Source organism: Aspergillus flavus, chromosome 5 (assembly GCF_009017415.1).
Source record: "Aspergillus flavus chromosome 5, complete sequence".
Taxonomy (NCBI): domain Eukaryota; kingdom Fungi; phylum Ascomycota; class Eurotiomycetes; order Eurotiales; family Aspergillaceae; genus Aspergillus; species Aspergillus flavus.
The window spans coordinates 549,380-573,506 of record NC_092408.1 but is presented as its reverse complement, the minus strand read 5'-3'; the positions used below and the strand labels follow the sequence as shown (position 1 = coordinate 573,506).

At 49.0% G+C, this 24,127-nt stretch overlaps 10 protein-coding genes across 10 annotated transcripts; 7 read left to right on the top strand and 3 right to left on the bottom strand.

Moving 5' to 3' along the window:
- Positions 1-152: 152 nt before the first annotated feature.
- On the top strand, positions 153-3,260 carry F9C07_6767 (phosphatase family protein; the record flags this gene model as incomplete). The annotated part of the gene is made up of 1 exon (XM_041286679.1): positions 153-3,260. The coding sequence occupies one exon, from the start codon at positions 153-155 to the stop codon at positions 3,258-3,260; it is 3,108 nt and encodes a 1,035-aa protein (XP_041147196.1).
- Positions 3,261-3,818: 558 nt separating this feature from the next.
- On the bottom strand, positions 3,819-5,403 carry F9C07_6768 (uncharacterized protein; the record flags this gene model as incomplete). The annotated part of the gene is made up of 2 exons (XM_041293544.2): positions 4,898-5,403; positions 3,819-4,836 (listed from the first exon to the last, which is right to left on the bottom strand). The coding sequence occupies exons 1-2, from the start codon at positions 5,314-5,316 to the stop codon at positions 3,819-3,821; spliced, it is 1,437 nt and encodes a 478-aa protein (XP_041147195.1). The 5' UTR covers positions 5,317-5,403.
- Positions 5,404-5,900: 497 nt separating this feature from the next.
- F9C07_2233642 (uncharacterized protein) lies at positions 5,901-7,493 on the bottom strand (the record flags this gene model as incomplete). Its single annotated transcript, XM_071509938.1, has 4 exons — positions 5,901-6,377; positions 6,425-6,804; positions 6,854-7,125; positions 7,177-7,493. The coding sequence occupies 4 exons, from the start codon at positions 7,491-7,493 to the stop codon at positions 5,901-5,903; spliced, it is 1,446 nt and encodes a 481-aa protein (XP_071364241.1).
- A 1,008-nt stretch (positions 7,494-8,501) lies between these two features.
- F9C07_6770 (putative 24-dehydrocholesterol reductase) lies at positions 8,502-10,028 on the top strand (the record flags this gene model as incomplete). Its single annotated transcript, XM_071511514.1, has 2 exons — positions 8,502-8,522; positions 8,553-10,028. The coding sequence occupies 2 exons, from the start codon at positions 8,502-8,504 to the stop codon at positions 10,026-10,028; spliced, it is 1,497 nt and encodes a 498-aa protein (XP_071364240.1).
- A 2,210-nt stretch (positions 10,029-12,238) lies between these two features.
- F9C07_6771 (pheromone A receptor-domain-containing protein) lies at positions 12,239-14,053 on the top strand (the record flags this gene model as incomplete). The annotated part of the gene is made up of 3 exons (XM_041293538.2): positions 12,239-12,800; positions 12,856-13,345; positions 13,399-14,053. The coding sequence occupies 3 exons, from the start codon at positions 12,239-12,241 to the stop codon at positions 13,742-13,744; spliced, it is 1,398 nt and encodes a 465-aa protein (XP_041147192.1). The 3' UTR covers positions 13,745-14,053.
- Positions 14,054-14,279: 226 nt separating this feature from the next.
- On the bottom strand, positions 14,280-15,129 carry F9C07_6772 (uncharacterized protein). The gene is made up of 3 exons (XM_041286675.2): positions 14,768-15,129; positions 14,542-14,630; positions 14,280-14,476 (listed from the first exon to the last, which is right to left on the bottom strand). Exons 1-3 carry the CDS (start codon positions 15,055-15,057, stop codon positions 14,421-14,423), a joined length of 435 nt encoding a protein of 144 aa, XP_041147191.1. The 5' UTR covers positions 15,058-15,129; the 3' UTR covers positions 14,280-14,420.
- A 101-nt stretch (positions 15,130-15,230) lies between these two features.
- Positions 15,231-15,706, top strand: F9C07_6773 (uncharacterized protein; the record flags this gene model as incomplete). The annotated part of the gene is made up of 2 exons (XM_071511515.1): positions 15,231-15,502; positions 15,688-15,706. The coding sequence occupies 2 exons, from the start codon at positions 15,231-15,233 to the stop codon at positions 15,704-15,706; spliced, it is 291 nt and encodes a 96-aa protein (XP_071364239.1).
- Positions 15,707-17,675: 1,969 nt separating this feature from the next.
- F9C07_2161661 (uncharacterized protein) lies at positions 17,676-21,426 on the top strand. The gene is made up of 2 exons (XM_071509298.1): positions 17,676-18,245; positions 18,304-21,426. The coding sequence occupies exons 1-2, from the start codon at positions 17,876-17,878 to the stop codon at positions 20,745-20,747; spliced, it is 2,814 nt and encodes a 937-aa protein (XP_071364238.1). The 5' UTR covers positions 17,676-17,875; the 3' UTR covers positions 20,748-21,426.
- Positions 21,427-22,008: 582 nt separating this feature from the next.
- On the top strand, positions 22,009-22,605 carry F9C07_6776 (uncharacterized protein; the record flags this gene model as incomplete). The annotated part of the gene is made up of 1 exon (XM_071511516.1): positions 22,009-22,605. One exon carries the CDS (start codon positions 22,009-22,011, stop codon positions 22,603-22,605), a length of 597 nt encoding a protein of 198 aa, XP_071364237.1.
- Positions 22,606-22,712: 107 nt separating this feature from the next.
- On the top strand, positions 22,713-23,462 carry F9C07_6777 (Golgin subfamily A member 7/ERF4 family-domain-containing protein; the record flags this gene model as incomplete). The annotated part of the gene is made up of 1 exon (XM_071511517.1): positions 22,713-23,462. The coding sequence occupies one exon, from the start codon at positions 22,713-22,715 to the stop codon at positions 23,460-23,462; it is 750 nt and encodes a 249-aa protein (XP_071364236.1).
- Between the last annotated feature and the right edge of the window lie 665 nt (positions 23,463-24,127).

Here is a 24,127-nt window from a genome sequence, read left to right as displayed (position 1 = left end):
TTTTCGCGCTGCCTGCTGTTGAACAGCTGCCAAACCGCAAGGTGAACGCTTAATTTGCGGATTTCTGAGAGGCTTCAGACCTCTATAGAATGTTCTGCTGAAGGCGATGAGCAAATTCTCCATTATAACCGGTTCTAGTGTTTCTATTCAGCATGGTGTCAGAAACCGAACAGCGCGCGTCGCAGTCGCCGGTCGGTACCGGCGCAGGTGACTCGCACTCTGACGGATCGTCTCCGGACACCTCCATCGACCCCTCATCGCTCCCACAGGCCGTGAAAGCGAGGAAATCTGAGTATACGTCTCAACAGACTATTCGTGTCAAAGTCGGAACGTGGAATGTTGCTGCCATTCCAGGTACGGAGGAAGATATCGGAAAGTGGTTTGTACAGCGGGAGGGCATATGCGAACAGCTCGCCGGGTTACGAGTCTCCGGCCTAGAAGAAGCTCCTGGTAAAACAGATAATGATACCCCGAATGAGACTGGATCCGAGTCCGACCAGGTGGGACTCTATGTTCTCGGGTTACAAGAGATCGTGGATATATCTTCTCCGGCGGAGGCCTTGAGGCCCTACGTTGATCCAGCGCCGGCGAATAGGTGGAAAGCTGCGATGCAAAATGCTTTACCCTCGGGCTACCAACTAGTCGCAGAGTCTCAGCTAGTGGGGCTGTTACTGTTGATTTATGCCTCTCCTTCTGTTGCCGAGACAGTATCGTCGGTCAGCTGTACCAACGTGGGTACCGGCCTGTTCGGGTACATGGGCAACAAAGGAGCTGCAGTAACGCGCCTGCTGCTGGGCGATACTACGTGTTTTGTCTTCGTCAACTGTCATTTGGCAGCTGGATCGGATAAAAATAGCCTGGAACGACGGAACTGGGACGCCTCCCAAATTCTCCAACGCGCAAAGTTTGACCCGATTGATACTGAAAGTGCACTTCGGGATGAACCTACCGAGAGTATTGGCAAAGAAGACTTTGCTTTCTGGTTTGGGGATCTTAATTATAGACTAGAGGATATACCTGGAGATGATGTGCGACAGGTCCTTGCTCGACATACAGAGAACGAGTACGATAAAACGCACAACTCCACCCACGTGGCCGATGAAGACGATTCAGAGGAATCATCAAAACCGACGGACGAGACAAGTCAAGCTCCTCCGCCCGTTTCCGATGAGGACGTGGACCCTCACACAGACCCAGCCTCTTTGCAAACTACCATATCGTCTTTGCTCCCGCATGATCAGCTTCGCCTGCAACAAAGCAAACAGAAGGCGTTCCACGAAGGATGGAGGGAAGGTAGCATATCATTTCTACCAACGTACAAGTATGATGTAGGAAGCGTCGCCAAGTTCGATTCTAGCGAAAAGCAACGGGGCCCTAGTTGGTGCGATAGGATTCTGTATCGTACACGGCGGGATATGTTACGACATGAACAATTAGTCAAGGAAGCAGCTGAAGCCAGGAAACGGGACGAAGAAATGAAAGCTAGGGGACTAGACAAGGCTGCAGCAGATGACAACGTTCTATTCGACTATGATCCCGATGTTGATGGTGCAGACAGTGCAGATGAATACGACCCGGATAAAGATGACGCGAGTGACAGTGCTTCGTTCAATTCGCAGAGTGATCCGGATCAATCACTTAGGCTTGACTATTATATCTCGCATCAAGGAATCCTCTCATCTGACCACAAGCCGTTAGCAGCCGGCTTCACTCTAACTTATGAGTCGGTTGATCCTCAATTAAAGGCCAAGGTTCACCAGGAAGTGGTCCGAGAGCTGGATAAGGCTGAAAATGAGTCTCGGCCAGGTTTGACGGTTGTGGTGGACAGCCACGGCCATGAGCCCAGTAAGGACAAGACGAAGGATCCAAATGCGCTAGATTTTGGTGATGTACCCTTTGATATATCCGTCACTCGATCCTTGACAGTTGCGAACACTAGTGGTGTGCCTGCAACTTTCTCATTCGAAAAGCCCGAACAAGCAGAAGGTTGTCATTATCACCCGTCTTGGCTTGAATATCAGATCGAGCCGCCGCACCGCGACAATCCAGAAGATCAAGTGTCTACTTTACCTTTGCAGGAATGTACATTACTGCCTGGAGAACTCACCACTATTGAGGTTACTGCATGTGTTAAAGATATACAGCTTGCACGTTTGCTCAATGACGGAAAGTTGAAGTTAGAGGAAGTTTTGGTCCTTCGGGTGACCAACGGTCGAGATCATTTCATCCCTGTATATGGGGAGTGGTTGCCCACTTGCTTTGGCCGCAGCTTGGAAGAACTTACCGTCATGCCTGAGGCGGGCGCACGAACATTACCAGTTACAGAGATAATGAGACGCCAGAAGGACGAAGTAGGAATTCCTCTGTCAGCTCCGCGGGAGCTTTTCCGCTTGACGGAATCAATATTAGAGTTGTCCGAACGTGCTATTGCCGAATGGAGCATGATCAGAGGCGAGTCCGAAGACTCGCCACCGTGGGTTAGAGAGCCACATGGATTTGGGTGGCCTTTTGAACCAGAGTCGTGGACTCTGACGGACAAAGAAGAGCGTTCTTCCCTTCTGGCATCTGTCCGGGAAGCTTTGGACACCAACAAACCCTTCAACCATGTCATTTCACCCGAAGTGTCCTCGCTTCATCGTTTGGAGATTTTAAGCGAGACCTTACTAGTATTTCTCAGATCTTTGAAGGATGGGATTGTCACTGCGCCAGTTTGGTCCGATCTAGACCAACAAATTCTCGCTCGTGAAAAAACCAAAGCACCGCCTTTATCCTGGGAAGAATCCCAAGCCTGGGTCCTAGAGAGCCTGGCATATTCCCCCGCACACAGTGTCTCCTTCACTTTCGTCACCTTCATGCTTGCTCGCATCGCCAACGAAGTCGCTCCAGTAACATCTATGCCCCCGCGACAGTCCTCGGAAAAGCCGTCCGACGAGCAAGTCAACCCCAACAAACAACCTACTTCCCCAACCGCAACAGCAGCCGCCGCAGCAGTCGCTGCCGCAGGCAATATCCGACGGCGAACCCTCACCTTCACCTCAAACGTACCGGAACCTACCGCCAATCCCCTCGCCATTCGTCGACAAGCCGTCGAAACCGCTCTCGCGGGTATATTCTCCACGGTCCTTATCTCTGCCAACGTCCCTGTCCCAGCAAAGGATAAGGAACGGCGGGCACAGGAGGACCGGAAACGAAGTATAATTGAGCCTTTCTTAAAGACCATCGGGGTTGACAATAAAGGTCCCTCCGGTGGTTGGTCTTGAGCTCCTATAGAGTGCTTGTCCCGTATATATGCGCCCGGATTTGCGCTTCCGTTTCCCCTTGATAATCGCGGATGTTTTGTATTACCTATAGATTCCAGCGGGGTTCTGTATGTATTGTGTTGTACTATATACTCTTCGTTGGTTTTAAAGGTTATTCGATGGTAACTACTGGAGATATCGTTCCACGATGTGGGTACAAAACGTGTGTTGCGACGTTTCATACTATACGCTTCTTAGTAAGTTGGCCAAAATACAAGGTTCTTTAGTGTGTACTTGTTTTCCGCATTGTATAGTTGGGAATGCTACATGCTATATAGCTATACACTTCTAAATATCACCTAAGGTGAAAGGAAACCGCGGAGAGCAATACAAAGCAATGCTTAATTAAAATACCCCGTCTTTCCCCATCTAACCATATTGGAATCAACTTGGACAGATATATGCGGTAGCAATCGATAAAGAAGTAGAGACTGTTTTCGAATATCAGTCATTCTACACTTACTACCATCACTCTAAAAGAGATGTATGTACTATAATCATATCGCGACGTATAACCGGTTATGTATATTCGCGAATGGACTTTAGTCCCTTCGTCTCTGCTTGGTCTTGCTGAGGTACTCGTCTCGGGCGTTTGGGAGACCGCGCTTTACGGTCTTGCGGCATCTTGCCGCTCGCAGGTTTGGGTTGTGGGTGTGGTTTCGAAAAGAGCACACCTTGAAAAAACCGCAGACACCGTCTCGCGACATGGAATGGCAGTACAGCCAGGGACATGAAGACCTGAGCGGGGAGCATAGCAAGCGCATAAAGCCACTCGAGGAACACGAACACAGAACTCCTCGGTTTTCGTATACTAGAACGCTGCGCCGCAGCAGCTAACGAAATGGCATCCCGGACCTGACCCTCTAGCGCTTCGAGTCTGGAGTCCGTCTGGAAGGAAGTCAGCGCGGTACGTTTCTCGTAACGTCTCACGGCGCGGTTCAGGGCATCGATATCCGGTTGGACCGATTTTCGCACTTCTGCCGTACTCTGTGAGACGAGGGAGTCGTGCGCTTGGGGCTGGGACTGTTGGTCCTGGCTGGAGGCAAGGCGCGCTGCGGCTGTTTCTGCTACGTGGGCTTCAAGCTCTTCTAATCTTTTGGCGAGGTCGATGATCTTGCTGGCGTCTATCCTGTCTTTGGGAGCTTCGGTGGATGATGCGACGACACGTTGGAGATGGAGCGTGCGCGCCTGGACCATTCGTAGTAGGTGGGCAAAGGGTCTGATCTCTGATGCTAGGAGGAATATGGTTAGGTTGTAGTTCGAGACTAAACCCTCTGAGGGTCGGGACAGTTTGGATCGGATTGCGTGTAACAGCCATGTTCCGATGAGCGGAAAGATGAAGCACGAAGCCAGAGCAAGGATTTCATGGATTTGTAATTCCCTACTGGCGGCGCTGGCTGTATCAGTTATGCTTTTTTTAGCTGGGACCGAATCTTCTTTTGCGTCCTGGCTGTGGTCGATCTCTATGTCTACGGGAATTTCGTTCGCATCATAGAATTTGTCTTGTCGGATCGCTTGGGCAGAGCGATACCAATCCCTGACGTACTGGTTAACAGGGAGATTTATTGAGGGGGGTGAATAGTATGGGTCTGTCTTACCATGGCAGTCTGACAGACCAGTTTAAAAAGATGGCTGCTAATACTAGCAGAGTAACATCTGTTACGACGGCGCTTCCGTTCTGGAAAAAGACCCCGGCGATGGCAGGCAGGAGGGCGAGGCCCAGGGGTGCAGAATGCCAGTGCGACTCCTCATTGGGCGCATCCGCGGCGTCGTAGGAACCCTTGGCTGCGCGTGGGAAGAATAGATCGTCGGTGGAGGATCGGATGGAATTCCGTGCCTCGGAGACCGAATCTGAGAAGGTCGAGTTGCGTCGTTCGTTTTTTAGATTTGATGAACAGCCCTCTGCGAAGGTGGCAGAGCGGGCCGGGCCTCGATGGCGAAGATTCATGGATCCGGGGGAATGGGCGCGGGGATTGCTAGTTTGATTGTTCTGGAAGGGAGACGTTGATGGTCGCATGACTGAAAAGGAACCAGGAGGAGGAGAGTAGGCTAGACAATTGGTTGACCATATTCCGATATGCTGTGGTCGAGATCCCGATCAGGGAGAGTGAAGGTTGCAGCAATAATTGGAAATAAAAAAGAGCAGGGAGTGTAGTAGTAGTTGTGTGCCTCAGGTCATGAACGATTCTTCAGGTTCAGCCATGATTAAATCATGTGTAGGTCACGTACGTCCATACGGTACGGTACCTCATCGCATCACTTGCAGATCCTCTTCTTACCCTTTTTCGGCAAAGCCAAGACGGGGTCAAGTGGAGTAGTTCGTGACTGAAGCCCCAATCACTAATCTTATTCCCGAATCCAATTGCGGAGGAGAAACTGTATTATACCGACTATGACGCCATCTGCTAAGAGAGGCCCTCAGCTGAATGACAATCCTGCATGGACGTATGTACAGTACTTATACATACCGGATTTTCTCTTACAACCTCAAACTTCGTGATTTACTTGTCACCGCTTAAATGAGGGTACTCAAGGCCATACTGAGTAATTACTTTGTATTATACACCACAGTCGTACCGGATTGCATTGCAAGTATATGCTCTAAACAAAACAAAAGCTCCAGATCGTTATCAAGACATCCAATAGCCAGAATGCCAGTTTGACATAGAGATAGTTCATTTGATTGAGCCCACCCTGGTCCATCTTCGACTGAGACTTCAAGTGATAATCCGGTTGCGGCAAGTAGTCCAGGCACTCTGACTCGGAACTAATGTCAGATATGTAACTGATTACCTGCTCTCCATGGAAGAACCCAATATACAGGCCGAGGGCCTTGGACCAGGGCCCGGAAAAGGCCTCAGAGCGAGCTAGGATCCATGAATACGTGTAGAAACGTCTCATTCTTTGCTTTCGGGATTCTTCCCATGCCGCTAGGTCCATATCTTTCTCAGGCTTATCTGAGCGCGCACAGGACTTGTATTGGTCAACTGTACGAACGATACAATTAGCTAATGAGGCCGAGCTTTCAATGGCACAATTTGCACCTTGGGCTAGGTTCGGTGTCATCTGAAAGCTTTGCTTGTGAGTATCAGTTGAGAGGTATAACGAAAGGAATTGAGGCAGACCTTGTGGACTGAGTCCCCAATGCACACAAGCCTACCCGCGACCCATTGCTCACAGAGCATTTCCTCAAGAGCAACGTGGCAACATGTGATTGTGTTATGGTACAGTTCTTCGAATCGGATGTTTGAAGAGGTATGCGCATCTAAAAACGGGAAGACATGCAGGTCGATTGATGCACGGTCTTGCGAATGGCGCGGTACATCAGGGTAACGGTGCACCTTCCCGGCATGGAACGATAGTAGCCAGAAGATGTTCTCTTTTCCAATGTTGATTATGAAGGAGAATCCGTCTCCGTACGTGCGATGCACGTGGCCTGGGGACAACCCCGGAATCGGATGCGAGATGCCATATATGCCCGAGTATTCCGATGTCAAGGCTGAAACTTTGCTCAGTTAACATTGAGGTAGGGTAGGTATGGTCCTTCTACTCACTTACGGCGACCTTTCTCAGATCCTGTGGTGCTTGCAGAGACCTATTCCACCTCAGGATCTCGCCACGTGAGACACTGTGGGTTCCATCGGCGCCAACGACCAGGTCTCCGGAGATTATGGAGCCGTCGGCGCATTCCACTTTGGCCTCGGAAGAGCTCTGATCCACAGTCATGACGCGCTTACCGAAACGCACGCGATGTTTATCTTTTAGGTTATTGTAGAGAATCTGCAGGAATCTCCATCGTGGGATAACCGCTAGCTTATAACCATGCCTAGTCGGGCTTTAGACACACCCAATCGGAAACCGGATAAGGAAACTATACCTCATGGAAAGGAGTCTTCCTACATCTATCCTCTTTAACAGCCTTCCATTTCCAAGGAAAGTCGAGTGACTATGGATCGTATCTGATGCGGCCGTGATTTCTTCCCACACCCCGAGTTGCGCTAGTATCCGTGACCCATTGGGAAGCAAGGTAAACGCATTTCCTGTGAATGGCAGTGGTAGGCGATCATGAGCCTCAAGGATGGTATAGTCGATTCGTCGCTTGGACAGAGCGTGGGCTAGAGTGAGACCAGCCACAGAGCAGCCGATTATGATGACATGCACTGTGTGATTCTGTCTGCACGACGACTGCCTCATATTGAGTCAAGCATACAATAGCGACGGAGCCTAATCTTAGTCCATTCGGAAGCACAATAAATGAGATGATTAGACTGAAATACGAGAGAGAGAAAGACGAAAATGGAACCACATAACAACAGGAATCGGGAAATTGCTTTTCCCTGATGCCTCCGAGCACATACAGAGTCCCTCACATCAAACACGGCTCAAATACTAGATCTCGGAGCAAAGATTCTGCTTCACAGCTTCGCATACTCTTATTCACTGGCCACACCGCCATTCTGCACCAATGACCGCTACATGCTCAAAATTCAATTCTTGTCGATCAAGCTCAATAAATATGGGACTAGTAAGCCCATCTTATGGAGCCCAAAAGAGGGAATATATTGAGTGATAGCTCTCAGAGCGACCGTGAGTGCCGAATATGGAGTACCAGTACATTCCTGTGATACATCCAATTCTTCATCAGTTTAGAGTTGACTGGACTAGTCTGATCCACTTTAAGTGATTGGTCTTAGTTCCATGAAAACCTGAGAGAGTGGCTTACATTCAACAATAGTGTCTGCAACCAATCCTAATAACCCCATCATCTTATCGAGTCAAAATCCCCTGTGTGCCAAGCATGCCATTCGTCCTCACTTGCTGGATTCATCTTTAGGTACGACTCTGATCTCCTTGGTTATTGCTGAATGTGCATGATGCACTGACGTGTATACCATCATCTCCTTGCAAGTACATACCTTGATCGCACCACTCATTCCCAGCTCAGCCACTGAGTGAAGAAATACGCAATTGTCTTCCATGAATCTGATCGTGAAAGAGTAGATCTCTCATTTTGTGAATCAAGCAAGGCCAGCATGCATATATCTGTATTGATAAGTCCCCAAATATTAGGCCTGCCCAGAAGTCCTTCAATATATCAATCATTGTCTGTTTGCCATCACACAGCATCGACCGACGGTGCTTTCAACTCCTTTTCTCATCAAGGTTTTTGAGAGACCTCTCTTCTACCGACATTGGCCCACAATGGACTTGCATAATGCTACCGTCCGGCAAATATCTGCGTGAGTGAAGCAGTTTCATGATGACAAGAAACCATTTTATATCTATCACGGATCCACGAACTCGACACGCCCGTCGAAAAAGTCCACATCCAATACTATCGATACAAGCAGTCTCAATCGTGTCATCAGCATTGATCGGACACGCAAGGTAGCACTAGTTGAGCCTAATGTTCCTATGGACATGCTTGTCAGCGCAATCCTCCCCCACGGATTCATTCCACCAGTGGTGATGGAGTACCCCGGGATAACAGTGGGTTGCGGATTTGCAGGAACATCGGGAGAAAGTAGCTCATACCGGCATGGCTTCTTTGATCGAACAATTTCTTGGATTGAGATTGTAGTAGGGAATGGCGAGATCCTGCACGCATCACCAAATGAAAATTCCGATTTATTCTTCGGTGCTGCATGCTCCTTTGGGACCCTTGGAATCACGACTCTACTGGAGCTGCAACTCATAGAGCTTCCAGCAAGCCCAGTAGTGGAACTAACCTATTTCCCCATCTCGGGCATTGATGAGGCCATCAGGAAAATTGAAGAGCTCACACCCAATCCCACGTACCAATATCTGGATGGGATTATGTTCACCAAGACCAAGGGGTGCATATGTGCCGGGTTAATCACCAGCTTGGTAGAGGAAGACCAGGTTCAAACTTTCAATCGTCCCACCGATCCATGGTTCTATATGCATGCCGAAGACATGGTTTCCTCACGATCAAGCCATGAGAAGGGGACAGCATCCAAGGAGCTGATCCCCTTGCCCGATTACCTGTTCCGCTATGATAGGGGAGGCTTCTGGGTGGGAAAGTACGCATTCGAATATTTCCTTTTCCCCCAAACAAAATTTATGCGATGGATGCTGGACGGTATTTCCCACACAAGGGTCATGTATCACGCCGTCCACAAGAGCGGGCTATTCAAGGAGTACACTATTCAGGACGTTGCGGTGCCGTACAATGGTGCCAAAGAGCTGATTAATTTTCTTGATGACTCGTTCGGGAAATATCCATTATGGCTTTGTCCTGTCCGTACTACAACGACACATGTCTCGGGACTGATGGCGCAACAACGAGACCAGCCCGACCCGGATCGTCACGATATGATGCTCAGCGTTGGGGTGTGGGGTCCAGGACCGAAGGGTAAGAAGAACTTCGTCGACTTTAATCGCAAGCTTGAAAAGGTCGTCCACATGGTTGGGGGTCAAAAGTGGCTCTACGCACGGACCTACTATACAGAGGAGGAATTCTGGTCGATCTATGACCGTGATACAATGGATGGCTTACGACAGAAGTATCATACGTCCTACTTACCGAGTTTGTACCAGAAAGTCAAGATCCAGCCAGAGGAGGTCGTCAGGCAGCGGCCTTGGACATCGAAGCTGGCGGGAGACTGGATTTGGAATCGTTGGCCGATTTCTGGGGTTTACGGGTTGATGCATACTTTCTGGCATAAGGATTATTTGTTAGTAGACTGCAAGAAATTGCTCAACTAGAGGCCATGGCGGAACAGATACCAGAAAGCTTTTAGTACATTTACATAATCGACTCGTACTTCTGAGCAGTAAGAGAAGATACGCAATCTTCCACGTAGATTTAACTATTTCCATACACTCGAATAAGAGCTGCCATGAGGTTACTGTTTACCCAACGGTACGCGATGTTCTCAAATACGAGCGACAGGAAGTTATATGACTGCAATATAGCAGCTCGAACCGTCAGCGGAGACCATCTCGTCATTGATATCTGACTCTATATCTACACTGGGCCCACCAATTGAGCGCACTTTCATCATGTTCTTCATATCGTCTTCGACATATGGGCGATTATCATCTCCTGTGAATCACCGGGACATCATAGTTCTTTCTTTCTCCAATAATTTAGACATTAGCACTACTTTGACTCCGATAATATTGTTTATAAACTGGTTATTGCGGGCCATTTCAGTACAAACATGCCAAAGGTCTTCCAAATTGTGGCTTATACGCTTCCCCCGAAGTACTGCATGGCTAATGTCGCTCCATACGTGATAGATGGTCTGGTGTACACCTGCAGTGGCGAAGACCGACAGCCAAGCGGATGATACGTTACCCAAAGAATGGTCAAGGTGTGTTGGAGCTACATAACATTGACAAAGGTCCTGGTCTAAACATCAAGGCCCTTGCGGTGTATGGTTATGTATCGTCTTGGTGCGTATTTTATAATTAGATTTCAATGAAGCCAGTAATGTTAATATGCTACTACGGTATTCGATTTACACGCCTGTTGGGGCAAAAAATAATGCTTACATAGATTGGGTAATATAATTCCAAGATAATTGTGTTTTTGAACAATTTTCAGTGATCTGGTCAATCATCATCATCATCACACATCACAGCACAGGCTGGGAAGACGCTTCACAATATACGCAAGAAGGTGCATGTTTGTTTTGTATCAATACGGAGTTACGGTCTTATGCAGTGTGTTATATTTAATACAGAGACAGACGTACAACATCAATGATTCTTACCAATCAATTTTGATATGTGCCCATGATTCCCTGCTGTCGGCTGTGTTAGTAACTTCAGTACCACCCACTTCGGAAGTCCCGATCAGTTTTTAACTTTCAAGTGCCACTGGACAGAGGGCTTGTCATTCCTTTCTCTTGGACTATTCGTTGGGCTAAAAACATCAAGACATTTCGAAAAAGGGAGAAATACTCCAAAGAGGATCACCCCATTCCAAGATGCAACAGCAGTACTCAATCATACACAAAAAGATACCCTGCCCCCTTTTCGCCTTCAAGGATAACACATTAACGACGATCTTAGACACCTACCCTACATGGCCCCATGATATGTCAACGTGTGATCCAAATTGACCGGATTCCCTGCTGGTTGGATACCTGCAGGCCATGGGGCAGAGAGTCTCACCGTGCCAACTGACCCGGGAGTAACATCGGGCGAGTTCCCAATCTCGGGACTTGTCCATATATTTAGAAATACCCCGTTGTCTTAATATCCGGCTTGACGGCTTATTGATGTTGATTGATGGTCCTCTATTGATCCCCCGAAAGGGAAAGGTCGGCTGGCAGATGATGTCACCCGGTATGTCCTCACTGAAGAAGCCCTATTGCCGGTCATCTAGTCAATGGCCAATCGCTTCACAATCTAATACATCGTTTCGTTTGATCATTGACTTTTCTATAGGCACTAATTCAATAATATAACTGTTATACGACGGGCCGCTCTAGCTTCCGGCTGCAGATCCGCGAAGCCAAGTTTATCCTGCAGGAACTATACGACAACTAGCCATACAGGATGTAACTGGGTCGACTGCAGCAACCCGAAGAAACGGCCCCGAGGGTCTGGATTGTCGTTCTGTCTCCTCTACTTCAAATGTGAATCATTCTATATAACCAGGACGTATAGTGGAAGTCCATGTTTCAGCTGCGTCTGCGTGGAACACCCTGTTTTTACTTCCTGCGCTTCGTCTCAATAGGACACCTGTCTCTGAAGGTCTCTCAATCATCGTGTTTCTCCTTCAGTGTCCATACTTCTTGCCACACGATGCTCCCCTTTTCCTCGTGCGGAGCTCATATCTTTCTCAGTTAGTCCAGTGATGCTGGAAGTCAAGTATACCTACCACCTGACCGACTGAGGCGTCTATTACTTGATATCAACAGTTCACTTTCTTCAGATCGCACCATTGTACTTGTATCAAAGATATGTCGGCTCCAAGCACTACTCCCTACGCCCAGGCGGTGATCATTCCATCGTTTTCTATCCTATGCATGCTGCTGACCATCCCTCCGTTGATCTTGCATTGGAAAAATAGGAATCTTCCTGTGGTTTCCCTCATATGCTGGCTCCTGTGTCTCAACTTGTTCAACATTATCAATGCATTTATCTGGCCTAGTGATGATATGGATAATTGGTGGAATGGGGCAGGTCTTTGTGACGTGGAAGTCAAGGTGATGATTGCCAGCTATGTTGCGGTGCCTGGGAATTTGCTCTGCATCTTCCGCACTCTGGCCAGCATGATTGATACTAGGCGTGCAATGCTTGTCCCGAGCAAGCAGCAACGGTGGTGGAATATCGGCATAGATATGCTATTTTGTGTGATCGTGCCCGTCGTGGCAATAGCCACACACATAGTCTACCAGGCGAGCCGATATATTCTGGTCGGCATCTCAGGCTGCGTTAATAGCTTTGATGAAAGTTGGGTGAGCCTCATACTGGCATGGATCTGGCCTCTAGTGATCTGCCTCATCGCTGGCTATTATTGCAGTACGTTAACACTTGTCTGAGGCATCCTTGGTCCAAGCAGCTAACAGCATACCAGGCCTTGTGGTCTATCGTCTTCACAGGTACCGAAATCAGTTTGGAGACATCCTACAAGCATCAAACAGCAACTTGAACAAGTCTAGATTTATGCGGCTATTCCTCCTTTCCTTCATTGTGCTCCTGGCTATTTTGCCAGTCCAGACCTACGTTGTCTACAAGAACATAGAGCTTTCGCTGCCGTGGCACGCTTACTCATGGAGGGTGGCACATGGACCACATTGGAATAAGATCCAGAAGATACCTTCCGGCGGTGATGCCTTCTTCGATCGCTGGTTTCCAATTGCCTCTGGGTTCATGTTATTCATCCTCTTCGGTTGCGGCCGAGACGCTTCTAGGATGTATGGCTCATACCTCCGCTTGTTGCGCCTGGATCGCTGCTTCGTCAGAACCCAGGACTCTTCATCAGATGCATCTCGCTCGAACACTTCAGGTTTCTCGAACAGCCGATTTGGATTACTCTTTCATAAAGCATGGACTTCTACAGCAGAGTAAGGATCAGCTGCACTAGCTCTAACGAGTCACATGCTGACTGTGGTAGTAGAACTTGTGCAGAGAACCCTGCTACTGCGAATAGTATCGACAGGAGCTCGGATGACATCGAGAAGGGCAGAGCCTCTTCGCCGAAACCCCAGCGAGGACAAAACATGTCGTGGCTCAAGCATCCTTGGTCATTTTTGCACCGTCCACTTCACCGCTCATCTACTTCTAGTGGCGAGAGAATCCTGTCCCGTCCTAACCTTTCTACTCCGTCAAATACAGTTTCCGCTAATGCATGGGCGGGCTCCAGCCAAAGCCGGGGGAGTAGTGATCTTACCTATATGCCTGGAAGGGAAGCCTTTATCCGAGTGAAACGCGACATCAGCCAGGAGAGCGAATTACGAAAATGAGGTAGTGCAATGTTCCTGAGACAGGTCGTTTACCTAACTGACCCATCCAGGTGATGTACCTGCACCCCGGGATTCTAAGGGTCTCTTACTTTTCGTACCAGCTCGTTTATTGGGAGTGCTTCACGTTCTATTCTAGTTGCCTTACTTTTTCTTCCCGTCCGATGTGTGGCTGATGTTGCATTAAGTCCTTAACGTATGACCTCCAACGGAGAAGCCGGTTGTTAGGTCAGCGATGAGTCTATTGCTTCTGTTCTCCAATAGTTAGATATCTCAGCATGCTAGATCTAATCACCATCCAAGATGTAACCGAAACTCTTTATGAATTAATAAACTGATCTGGTATGTGATATGCTACAGGTAATAAGTAGCATGACTAGCATGCACACCATTAAGCAGGTCGATCAACGCATCGGACGCGTCAGATTCATTTTAAGCTTGTCCCATGAGAGCCACGAAGCAGTATGCTAAAAGAGCGCTAGTATTCAAGGGTATACTTGTACAACAACTACAATACAGAAGCCGTATGATCCAAAATACAATTAGAACACATAATGGCCAATTCACGTTCACCGATAAAACCTACAAGGGATCACAGAAAGCCTCTAATCTCTGGATACCCGCCCATCAAGCTAATATGTATTTCTCCTTGTGCAGGCTTTTGTTCGGCGGACGAAGCTTAGGCAGACTCAGTTTCGTTAGAGTTGTGCGGGCGCTTGAGGACCTCGAGGTTCCCTGAATAGTAACTCGGAGGTTAGCGTAATCCGACACATTGAGTTCGTCTTCCGCGGTAATCTTACGTTGAACAATGTTCAGGGTGGTCTGCTTCTTGCCCTCAGAATCTTCCCAGTCCCGCAGGCTGGCGCTTCCTTCGAGGTAAACAAGGGTTCTAGCGAGTGAGAAAAACATATCAAAGTTAGCACCACACCTTCACACCTTTCCTGGGCATGCATTGCACTCAAACATATAACAGCACCCAAATATAAATCGATATGCGCGGCATGAGAGAATAAGGTCGATACTTACCCCTTCTGCAAACCAAGCACGTAATCGCGCTGAGCACCCTGGTCGAAGCTTGCGACCTTAAACCAGCTTGTCTGTCGGTTTTCGCGCGCCCCGGTCGAGGTAGCAACGGTGTATCTGATAACATCTTGACCGGATGAGGTGGCCTGCAGCTCCGGAGCGGCCGCCAGACGGCCGGTGATGATCATACGAGCTACTGAGCGCGATGAGGAGGAGCTGAAGGAACGCGCGGAGAGAGCTCCGCCGGTGGCGGTGCGCATCATTGGGCGCAGGGATGAGGCGAAGGCAGACATGGTATGGCTGGTGTTCGGAATCTTAGCCTTTGAGCAAGTATTAGGGATAAGGGTCGGTGAGAGTCAAGAATTTAAAAAATGGAAGTCAAATGTCAACTGCTTCTCCCAGAGGTTTAACTGTCATTACGTTGCTTTGCCTGCGCGATTTGGAATGCCCTGTGGAGTCTCACGTGATGATTATGGGCGATCATTGGGTGAGCCCTTGGGTTCCATCCTTCCATCGTCTATTTACCTTAACTACTTCCTCCTCTACTTCGTGCTATGTTCATGGATGTCTTCTTGTACTTATTCATGGGATGCCTCTCCGTTTCTCACCCACCCAAGAAACGACCATCTTCGACTTGAAAGAGAAACTAGATAAAAGTGATACCATGACACTCTGTAATACAGAGATTGGTGACCGAGATACACCTTTACCTCCCATTCGCTCGTGGGAAACCCTGGAGTGAGCTGACAGTTGCCATTTTCGCCATGACTCTCGGGACATGCATGCATATATCAACCACAATAAACTTTTTTACCACAGAAAATATGCTACTGATCGCATCGTTAACTGTGCGGTCAAGGATTCATTGGTGTTCATGCATTAATGACGTGTGAGATATCAATTTCTGGCATTGACCGTGACAGTAAGCTCTCGTCTTTTTAACTCAAACCTTGGAAGAGTGGTCTCCAGGTCATTTTTTCATTTTTACTCTTGTCGTGATATGTTCACCGCATTGCGACCGTGCATCCCATTATTGAAAAGATGCTTTGGGGGATTGCGACTAGCAGGTTCTGAAATAAATTTCCGACTTCATGGGTTGGATTGACAGAAACGAGAGCATGCTGAGGGGCCCGCCATGCCGGAGGAACCGGTGTTCGGTTAACTAAGCGACCACATATCCTGGGTCTTACTCCTGACTAAGTATGCATCTGCCTAAAGTAAGTTGTGTATAACCAGATCTCTGACCCGAAGATGAGCATGGTTCCTGGAGAAGGACTCTAGCTCGGAAATTAGTGTGGCTTCCGTCCTCCATTGAGCGAGCGGTGCCTTGTGATCAAGGCCATTGTGTTTTGATCGTGGAGGATGATAGGCCGAAGAGAAGTTCGCGGGAGAAATTAGACCTATCGCCTCCTGCAGCCGATCACACGCCCTAAACTCATTGTGAGGGTTGCTAGTGCTGCTAGCGCAATGACGGCCCCGAAACTTGGAAGGTCTACGACAACTTAGTCAACACTTAGCGAACTAGTAAGCACGACTAGAGGCCATAGCTGGCGAGGCCTTCACGAGAGTACACTACTACTCTTTTACTCAATCCTATATCGTTTTCGCTGAATCATGGATGTCAGCTCGGGATGAACGTGCCACGTCAGACTGCGATTCCGTCTGATTGCAAATTGGCTTAGCCTGTGCGTGTGATTTTCAACGCTCCCCCGACACTATGCTATTGCTAATGCTCATCTCAAAGAGCACTGAACAATATTCCGATCAACATTCAGCCTTTCGACGCGATAATTCTCCTTACAGATTTTAGTCCGGTCTATCGGACGCCATCGTGGATCTCCCTGAAGTCTCTTTAGTTTAGTTCCTTGGGTGGTGCCCACGGTCTGCGAGCTTATCCCTAATCCGATATAGTCGTTCAGCTGTCGTCGCCATCGCGAACTCAATTGCCGATCCCTATTAGATAACTCAATTTTCCACGCACGTAACTGCTATCTTTTTTGCTTTTGATGAGTGGGCCGTCCTGCGCCGTTCATCCGTTTGGTCTATTTCGTAATATGGCTTGCTTGGACCTTTACTTATGTGCGCTAACATCGCTACCTACGGGCTACGGAGTTCCCGGGTACCAGGATCTAAGAGGTCCTTTTCGGTTTTCATGCATCCATACTACATGCATACGATAGAATATACATAGTGGAGACAAACCGACCAGGGCCCACAAGACCTGCCTGTTCTTCTACTACCCTAACCACGTTCCCTGTTCTCTATTGCGTGTTTCCATTCCTTCTCAATAGTTAAAACTCGCTGCTCATACTTGACCGTCCGATGTACATGAAATAATGTGTGAGTAGAAATTGCGACGAGACTTTCTGCAGATTTTTGAGACCCGGGACTGGTTTCAGGGCAGGCTACTCTTGACTCCGTTGATGTTGCGCCGAGACTCTGAATACACGAATTTCCCTTCGCAAGATGCGGCTGCTTCCTTTGCTTGCGCTTCTCGCGTATCTTGTGCCGTGTCTATTCGTGCTTGCGGTACGGATACCTCATAATGAGGGCAATAAGTATGGACGCATCGCCATCATAGAAGCTAGGGCAACAGACCAAGGCACTGCAACAACAGCAGATGCAACCACTGCAACGACCGCGAGCGCAACAAGCCATGCGACAGCTACAGCCAATTCCACCTCAGCGTCGAATACAACCACCTCGGCTACTACGGCTACAGCGACTCTGGCTACGCCAGTCCCAACCGGCAGTGAGTGAAAAGGCCCAATCTATACTTGCTTCTTAATACTGATTTCAACAGATGAAACGAATCCAATCGCACCTGGTTCTCTCCCCTTGCAACCTACGATCACACCTGCGTTGGGGATCGGTGGTTTCCTTCTCATCGTCGCCGGCGCAGTCCTCGCAATAATAGGAATACGGAATCTATGGTAAGATTTGATGTCTTGATAACAAATGGTAGATATAGCTTACGAGGCTCAGGATCCAAGTCTTCCTATCAACCACTTTCTTAGCTGCTATTGGAGTAACTGTGAGCTTCGCTTCCTGTCTCTAAGCGTGCATCCATTCTAACCAACTTCGCCCTTGCAGGTTCTCATCGTCTACGTCATGAATCCCCCCGTGCGTGTCGCGATTCAGGGCGCCTACCTCGTCGCCATTTTCTTTACAGGAGTGACTTTCGGGGCGCTATCGCTTGTATTTAAGGAATTAACAGAGGGGCTTGGCTGTCTTCTAGGCGGATTCTGCAGCAGCATGTGGCTTCTCTCCCTTAAGCCAGGCGGCCTTCTCACACAGACGGATTCCAAAAGCGGGTTCATCGGCGCTATCTCAGTCGCATTTTACGCCCTGTCATTTAGCCACTACACCAGACCCTATGGACTCATGGTGTCGACTGGTATTTCTGGAGGTACAGCTGTTGCATTAGGGATCGACTGCTTTAGTCGCGCCGGTTGGAAGGAGTTCTGGCTTTACATTTGGGGTAAGTCCTATCTTTGACTCATAGTAGTCCCACGATCATTCCTCTGACCGAATTCTAGCTCTGAATGACGACATCTTTCCTTTGGGTACAAGTACCTACCCTGTGACTCGTAATATTAAAGTTGAGCTTGCCGCTACAGTCATTATTGCCGTCCTAGGTGTGATCTCACAACTCAGGTTATGGAAAGTAATCCGACAGAGAAGGCAGAAAGAGAATGAGGTTCGCGAAAAAGAGCTGAAAGAAAATGAGGAGGCGGAGCTCGAGATCGGGCGAAGGTTTGAAGAGAAGAATATGGAAGAGCGGTTAGAGTGGGAGGCCAGGCATGGCAATCCCGATTCCGGTATTCCAGAACTTGCAGACAATTCGAAGAACGGATGTCCTGCAGATCACGCCGTTGAAGTGGAGAAAGGCGGTACACTTGACACGTCAAGTGTTGCAAGCTCTACTCAGGAGTCCTATCGTTGCTCTGATTGCTTAGAGAGGCGAGCGAATGGTGAATCTGCTTATGCTGCTTCACACGCGAGTGAGGACAGTGGAGATTCTCAGAGTCGACAACTAGAAGATTCCACGGTGGGAGTCGATACAGAAGACCAAGACTCCTCTACCGCCAGGGGAAAGGTCCCGCTCAAGGTGTTCGATGGGGCAGCTGCAGCCAACATCAAAGATGACAACAGTTCAGATATGACAGCTATCGTTGGATCCGAAGCCGGAACAATAAGATCCAAGCGGCTTTCCGGCAGAGACTTGTTGGACAAGTTATCTGCGAAAAATAGCGCAAGGCTTATGTCTCAATCACAAGAAGCACTGGTCTCCTGCGATGGTTCATCTGTGCAAGACACCATAGACGGGAGCTCTACCTCCGCCTCTGATAGTCACAGCAATGTGGAGGGAAATAATGTGGAAGAAGAAGATGGGCCTGCATCTAATCCGGAAGATGCCCCTGACCCCTCTGCTATACAGGAAGCTAATGGTAAGGAGACATCCAGGTCTGAGAAAGAGGTTGAAAAAAGCGTCGGGGCGCCTAGCGTCTATTCGCGGGGGGTGGACGAGCAAAAGTTCGGTGAAGTGGAACGAGAGAGGGAGGAGAAGCAAGAGAGTGCCCCAACAAAAGAAAGAGCTAGCGAGCGCCGCCCATCACTATCATCGGCCCAGGAGAAGGAGATGCCCGAGCCAAAACGTGGCGAGCAGTCCACAGAAATGCCTCAAGAAACTGGAGTAACAGCCGAAACAACAGGGTCAGCAGACCAGAACGATGGCAAGCCACAGGTCGTTGGGTCCAATGTGAATGGCTCGGTTCCAGACGATCAAGTTGAAAAGCCAGTCGAAGTCAGCCAATCAAGGGGGTCTTCGTCCAAGGGATCCTCTCCAAAAACTAAGAAACCTGCCCCTGTCAAGCAGAGATCTTCGAAGTCAGGATCTGAAACCAAGACCAAGCCTAGGAAAGAATCACCCCCGCGGCTGGATATAGAAACTGTAAAACGACTTCCACAACGAACATCAAGGGTAGTACAATCCTATCGAACGAACGAGTGGGCTAAGCATTTGGACGATGCGGAAGCTCCCGAACCTGAACCGATCGAGCCAGCCGAAGAGGAACACGAAGTCCCTGATGAAGTTAAAGAGGCCGCTGCACCTGTCAAAGTAGAAGAACTACTGCAAACACCTTTGAATGCGCAGCCACCGCCAGCTGTCGAGAGGCGTGTCTCTATCGTCGAGCCGCCGGTTATAAATGAAACTAGCCAGATGGCCAATGACTCTCAGTTGCAGATCAGCTCTCGAACGCATAAGAGAGCAGCTTCCGGTCCAGCAGTCTTCCCGGAAACTAAAATTGCTCATGCTGCGCGTCCAGAAACCCAAGGCCAACCAGTTCAGGGAGTTCCTGATGCTGTCAATATGTACGACGCTGTACCTCCTACAGTCGATCCAGGGGTACAGCAGCGTGAAGAGGTCGAGGTTGCTAGACCTCAGTGGAAAGGGCCGCCCCCTCTCATCGCAGTGCGCGAGGGCATGATGCGAAACAGGTTGTCGTCTATCTCGCTCAGTGCTAACCCCTGGCCCTCGAGGTTCGCCCAAGGAGCCGAGGTTTCGCCCCGACAATCAACTTTCCCCATTCCTGAAGAAGCAGACGACATGCCTCTATCCCGACGTCGCACAATGCTACATCAGCAGATGGCTGTGCAGTCTACTGTAAGCCAAGCTCCCACGAGAAGGAGTACACCAAGCCCACTTAACACCCCAAGTTCCTTGGCGGCATGGCGGGAATCTGTACGAGAAAATGTACATGACAGGCGAAGTCGGGCAGCCCAGAAGCCTCCGATGACTAGCCAAGGGACGGGTGAACGGAATCCAACCTCTTCCAGGAAGCTGCGGGGAAGAGCCTCGTCAGTCAAAGTTGAAAATGCTATTGCGGAAGGCATGCAGCGAGGAGACATGACAGACTTGCATCGAGAAGCCTTGCGACGGATGCAAGCCATGGCCAATCGAAATGTAAATGGCAAGTAACTCGTCCGGGCTTCGGTTGGGCTTGCAGCGGTGAGGGTTTCACGTCTTTTTTGATGATTTCATCATGTCTGTACGCGTTTCGGAGTTCCGCGGGACGGTGTTCAAAACGAATCTTAATGAGTGTTATATAGATGGGTCCATGAGTGACTAGAAACCACAGTACGTACTTAAAATGGATTAATATTTAGTAATCTTGAGAACTAGACCGTTTGCTTCAGTATATATAGAATATTCACCTCGGTGGTAGTCGAATCTGATCTACTTCGGGAGAAAGGGTCTCTCACTAAGCGGTACTATTGAAAGTTGGTGCCCTAACTTACGGGTCGGTCCAGGTTGTTCAGCTACACGACCACGGGCTAAACGGCGACTAATGAAGGAGCGGCCAAGAAGACGGTTTAGGTTCCACCATTATAATTAGCAGCAAACAACGCCAGGGGTCTCGGTCTTGGGGGAGTCCAAGCTTTCCCAGATGGACAAAGAGAGCAACGTCGTAATTGCTTCAGGTTGATTGATGGGCAAACCTAAGGCTACGGGTTGTAGGGTACGGGAATGCTGCCCTACAGTAGCTTTTAGATGTATCCATCCTGGAAATGACTGCATAAGAGGCGTCTTAATCATGGTCGGAGTGTTACACATAATGCTATATGACATATGATGCAGGTCGGTTAACTGTCTTAGAATTTTCTTTTTCTTTTATTTTTTTGCTTTTTTTTTTTTGCCCTTCCTCTCTTTCAGTGGGGATCTTTTTCTTCTTTTGTTTACTGTTCTCGTTGGTGTTTTGAATGCCCGCTGCCTGGTTTCCTCCCGTGATAGAAATGCCCTAAGGGAGAGGATTCGTGAATGACGCAAAGGCTTAAAAGCCTTACTTTCCGGTTGGGCTATTGATCCATTTATTGTTTCGTCAGGGGGGTGTTATGCACCAGGATGAGGAGGAGGGTTATTTATTTATTAGGATTAGAAGATTGAGATCCCGTCACATCTGCCGTTCGGTTTACTTCTCGTCCATTGACTTGCTCTTGCTTTGTCCAGCTCATATTGACTGTCCTCGTCTTGTTTTTGGGTCCAAATAGGAAATGGGCTCATATTGACCCATCCGCCGAAAGATCCGACGAAAAGAACTATTGAAGTGAAAAACATCACGGATTGAACATACGATAAAGAGTTCCAGATTTCACTTACCATTGTCGCTCTCATAGAATTCTTCATTTTCCTAGAAGTTCATATTGAGGGCAATACTTATTTTTTTACATCACAGCGACTAATGTCGCGCTTTGACCGAGTCGTGACCCTTGCCTTGCCCCTTTCTGCCTCTCGCCCGCCAATCAGCATCCCTCCTCGTCTGCTCATCAATTCGGTGTTGCTTTTCTTCTCTCTGCAATCTTCACCACGACGGCCCTTCCTGTCACCGTGTCTCCTCCTCCTTCTGGTCTCTCATATATTCTCGACTCGTCGCCCGTGTCGGAAACGGCGTCTTTCGCGGCTCGGGATACTCCTCTTATATCCCCGCCCGAGGCTGAAGAGTCTTCCCTGCCCCCGCGTGGCCATCGAAGCCCGCGCCGTTCGTGGGAGTCCCACCAGCGTGCATCGTCATCGGCCTATCATTCCAGACCAACGAGCTCCTCCCGATCCATACCGCGACACAAGGGTTTCTGGACTCCCTCCTCCATCTTACGGCCGCCCTCGGTTCGACTCGCGAACCCTGTCAACTACGTCCCGCGAATTACGCCGATCACCGTCCCTCATCCCTTCCAGGGCTCCGAAGAGAATCTCTGTCTCGAGACGCACCGCGACGCATACCCTCTCCTGTCGATTCCCGAGCAACGTCGCAACCGACTCACCCCATCCCCGAACAGTCTAGTGGTGGAGCGCAGCCAGGGCGAGACCGATAGTGGGCGCTCCAGCATCGCAGTGCCTCGAGCGCAAAGGCGCAGTGGTACCTTCAACGAAGATTGGCCGTTACAGGAAATGCCAGAATCGGCGGGAAATCATGGGAGTCCGGAGGCACAAAGTATTCGTCCGCCCGACCGGGCACATCTGAGTCAAGACCCCGTGGTCGACCGATCGAACCCCCTCGACGAGCGCCCCCGACATATTCAATCACAGGCCTCTCTGCGGTCGCAAGCACAGATTGCTTCGATACCGTCACATACAGGGCAACATCCTGGTGGCGAAAACGATGTGGCAGAGGAGTTAGCTTGGGGACCAGCCCATCCGTGTTACCCTCATATTAACCCGCATGTATCAGTGAGATCCCAGGAGTACCATACGACACGCATTATTCGGATTCGGCGAGACTGGATGGTTAGGGGAGATCTGGCCCCGACGTTTTCCAACCTGTATCCGGAGATTCTCGATCCGTTACTGCCTGAGCAGGAATTCCGCAGGATTATTGCTACGGTCAATGACAAGCTTGTGAAGGCATTCGATCCATTCAGCCTTCGAAACTGGATAGATGGAGCACTGGCGTTGCTGACTGGCTGGATCTGGGAGGATATAGGGGCCACGGGAGTCAAAAGCCAGCTCAAGCAAATAGAAGACTGGGTGGACAATTGGAACCGTGAGGTCGGCGCAAAGGACGGGGTATATATCTGGAGCCTTCGACGGACGGCTTACATGTCGTTGGACATACAGATTCCCGACCCCAAGGTTGGCATCATTCCCAGTGAGCGTGGGCCATCACTGCCCGGGACTCGACCGAGCAGTGGTGTGGTCTAAGTCTAAAAGGTGGGATGGTTTAGGACTTGATGCTTTGAAGTCCTTTTTATTTTCTTCTTCTTTTACTGTATTTCTTGATTTTAACCCCTTTTTTAATTTTTGCTTTCTTTGCTGCGACCTGCAGCTGCACGATTCTAGCGACTTGGGATGTTTTTCTTGATTACCCTTACATCTTTTCGATTTGACGATATCCACGTCCTTGATTTCAGATCGTTGATACCATGTCTCTGAATTTGCCACAAACCCTTTTGGTCTTCGCCCGTTATGGGATGGGAATCTCTGTTTATATTCTGTATACAGTCTGTGTCTATAGTTCGCTTCGTTCGGTGTATGTCATATATGCCGGTTGTGCATAACAAGAGGGCTCTGAAGGCCAGGAACAGGCTAGGAAAACAATAGTGCCTATGAAAAAAAATTAATGCAATCATCATTGAGTGAATAAGTGCATGAGTGGCATAAAAGCTATGGTTGAGATTCTTATTATTTGGTGGACGGGGGTATATTTAAAACAGGGACCGCAGCTAAAACGATTCCCCACGTCTCTCAGTCCAGAAGCTTACTTCCACTCGACGCCGATCTCTAAACCCAACTTTCCACCCCCCGAACTTTTCGCAACCTCCCTAACACTCCCCCTTTACCCTCCTCTCCTCCCTCCTCCCCTCTCA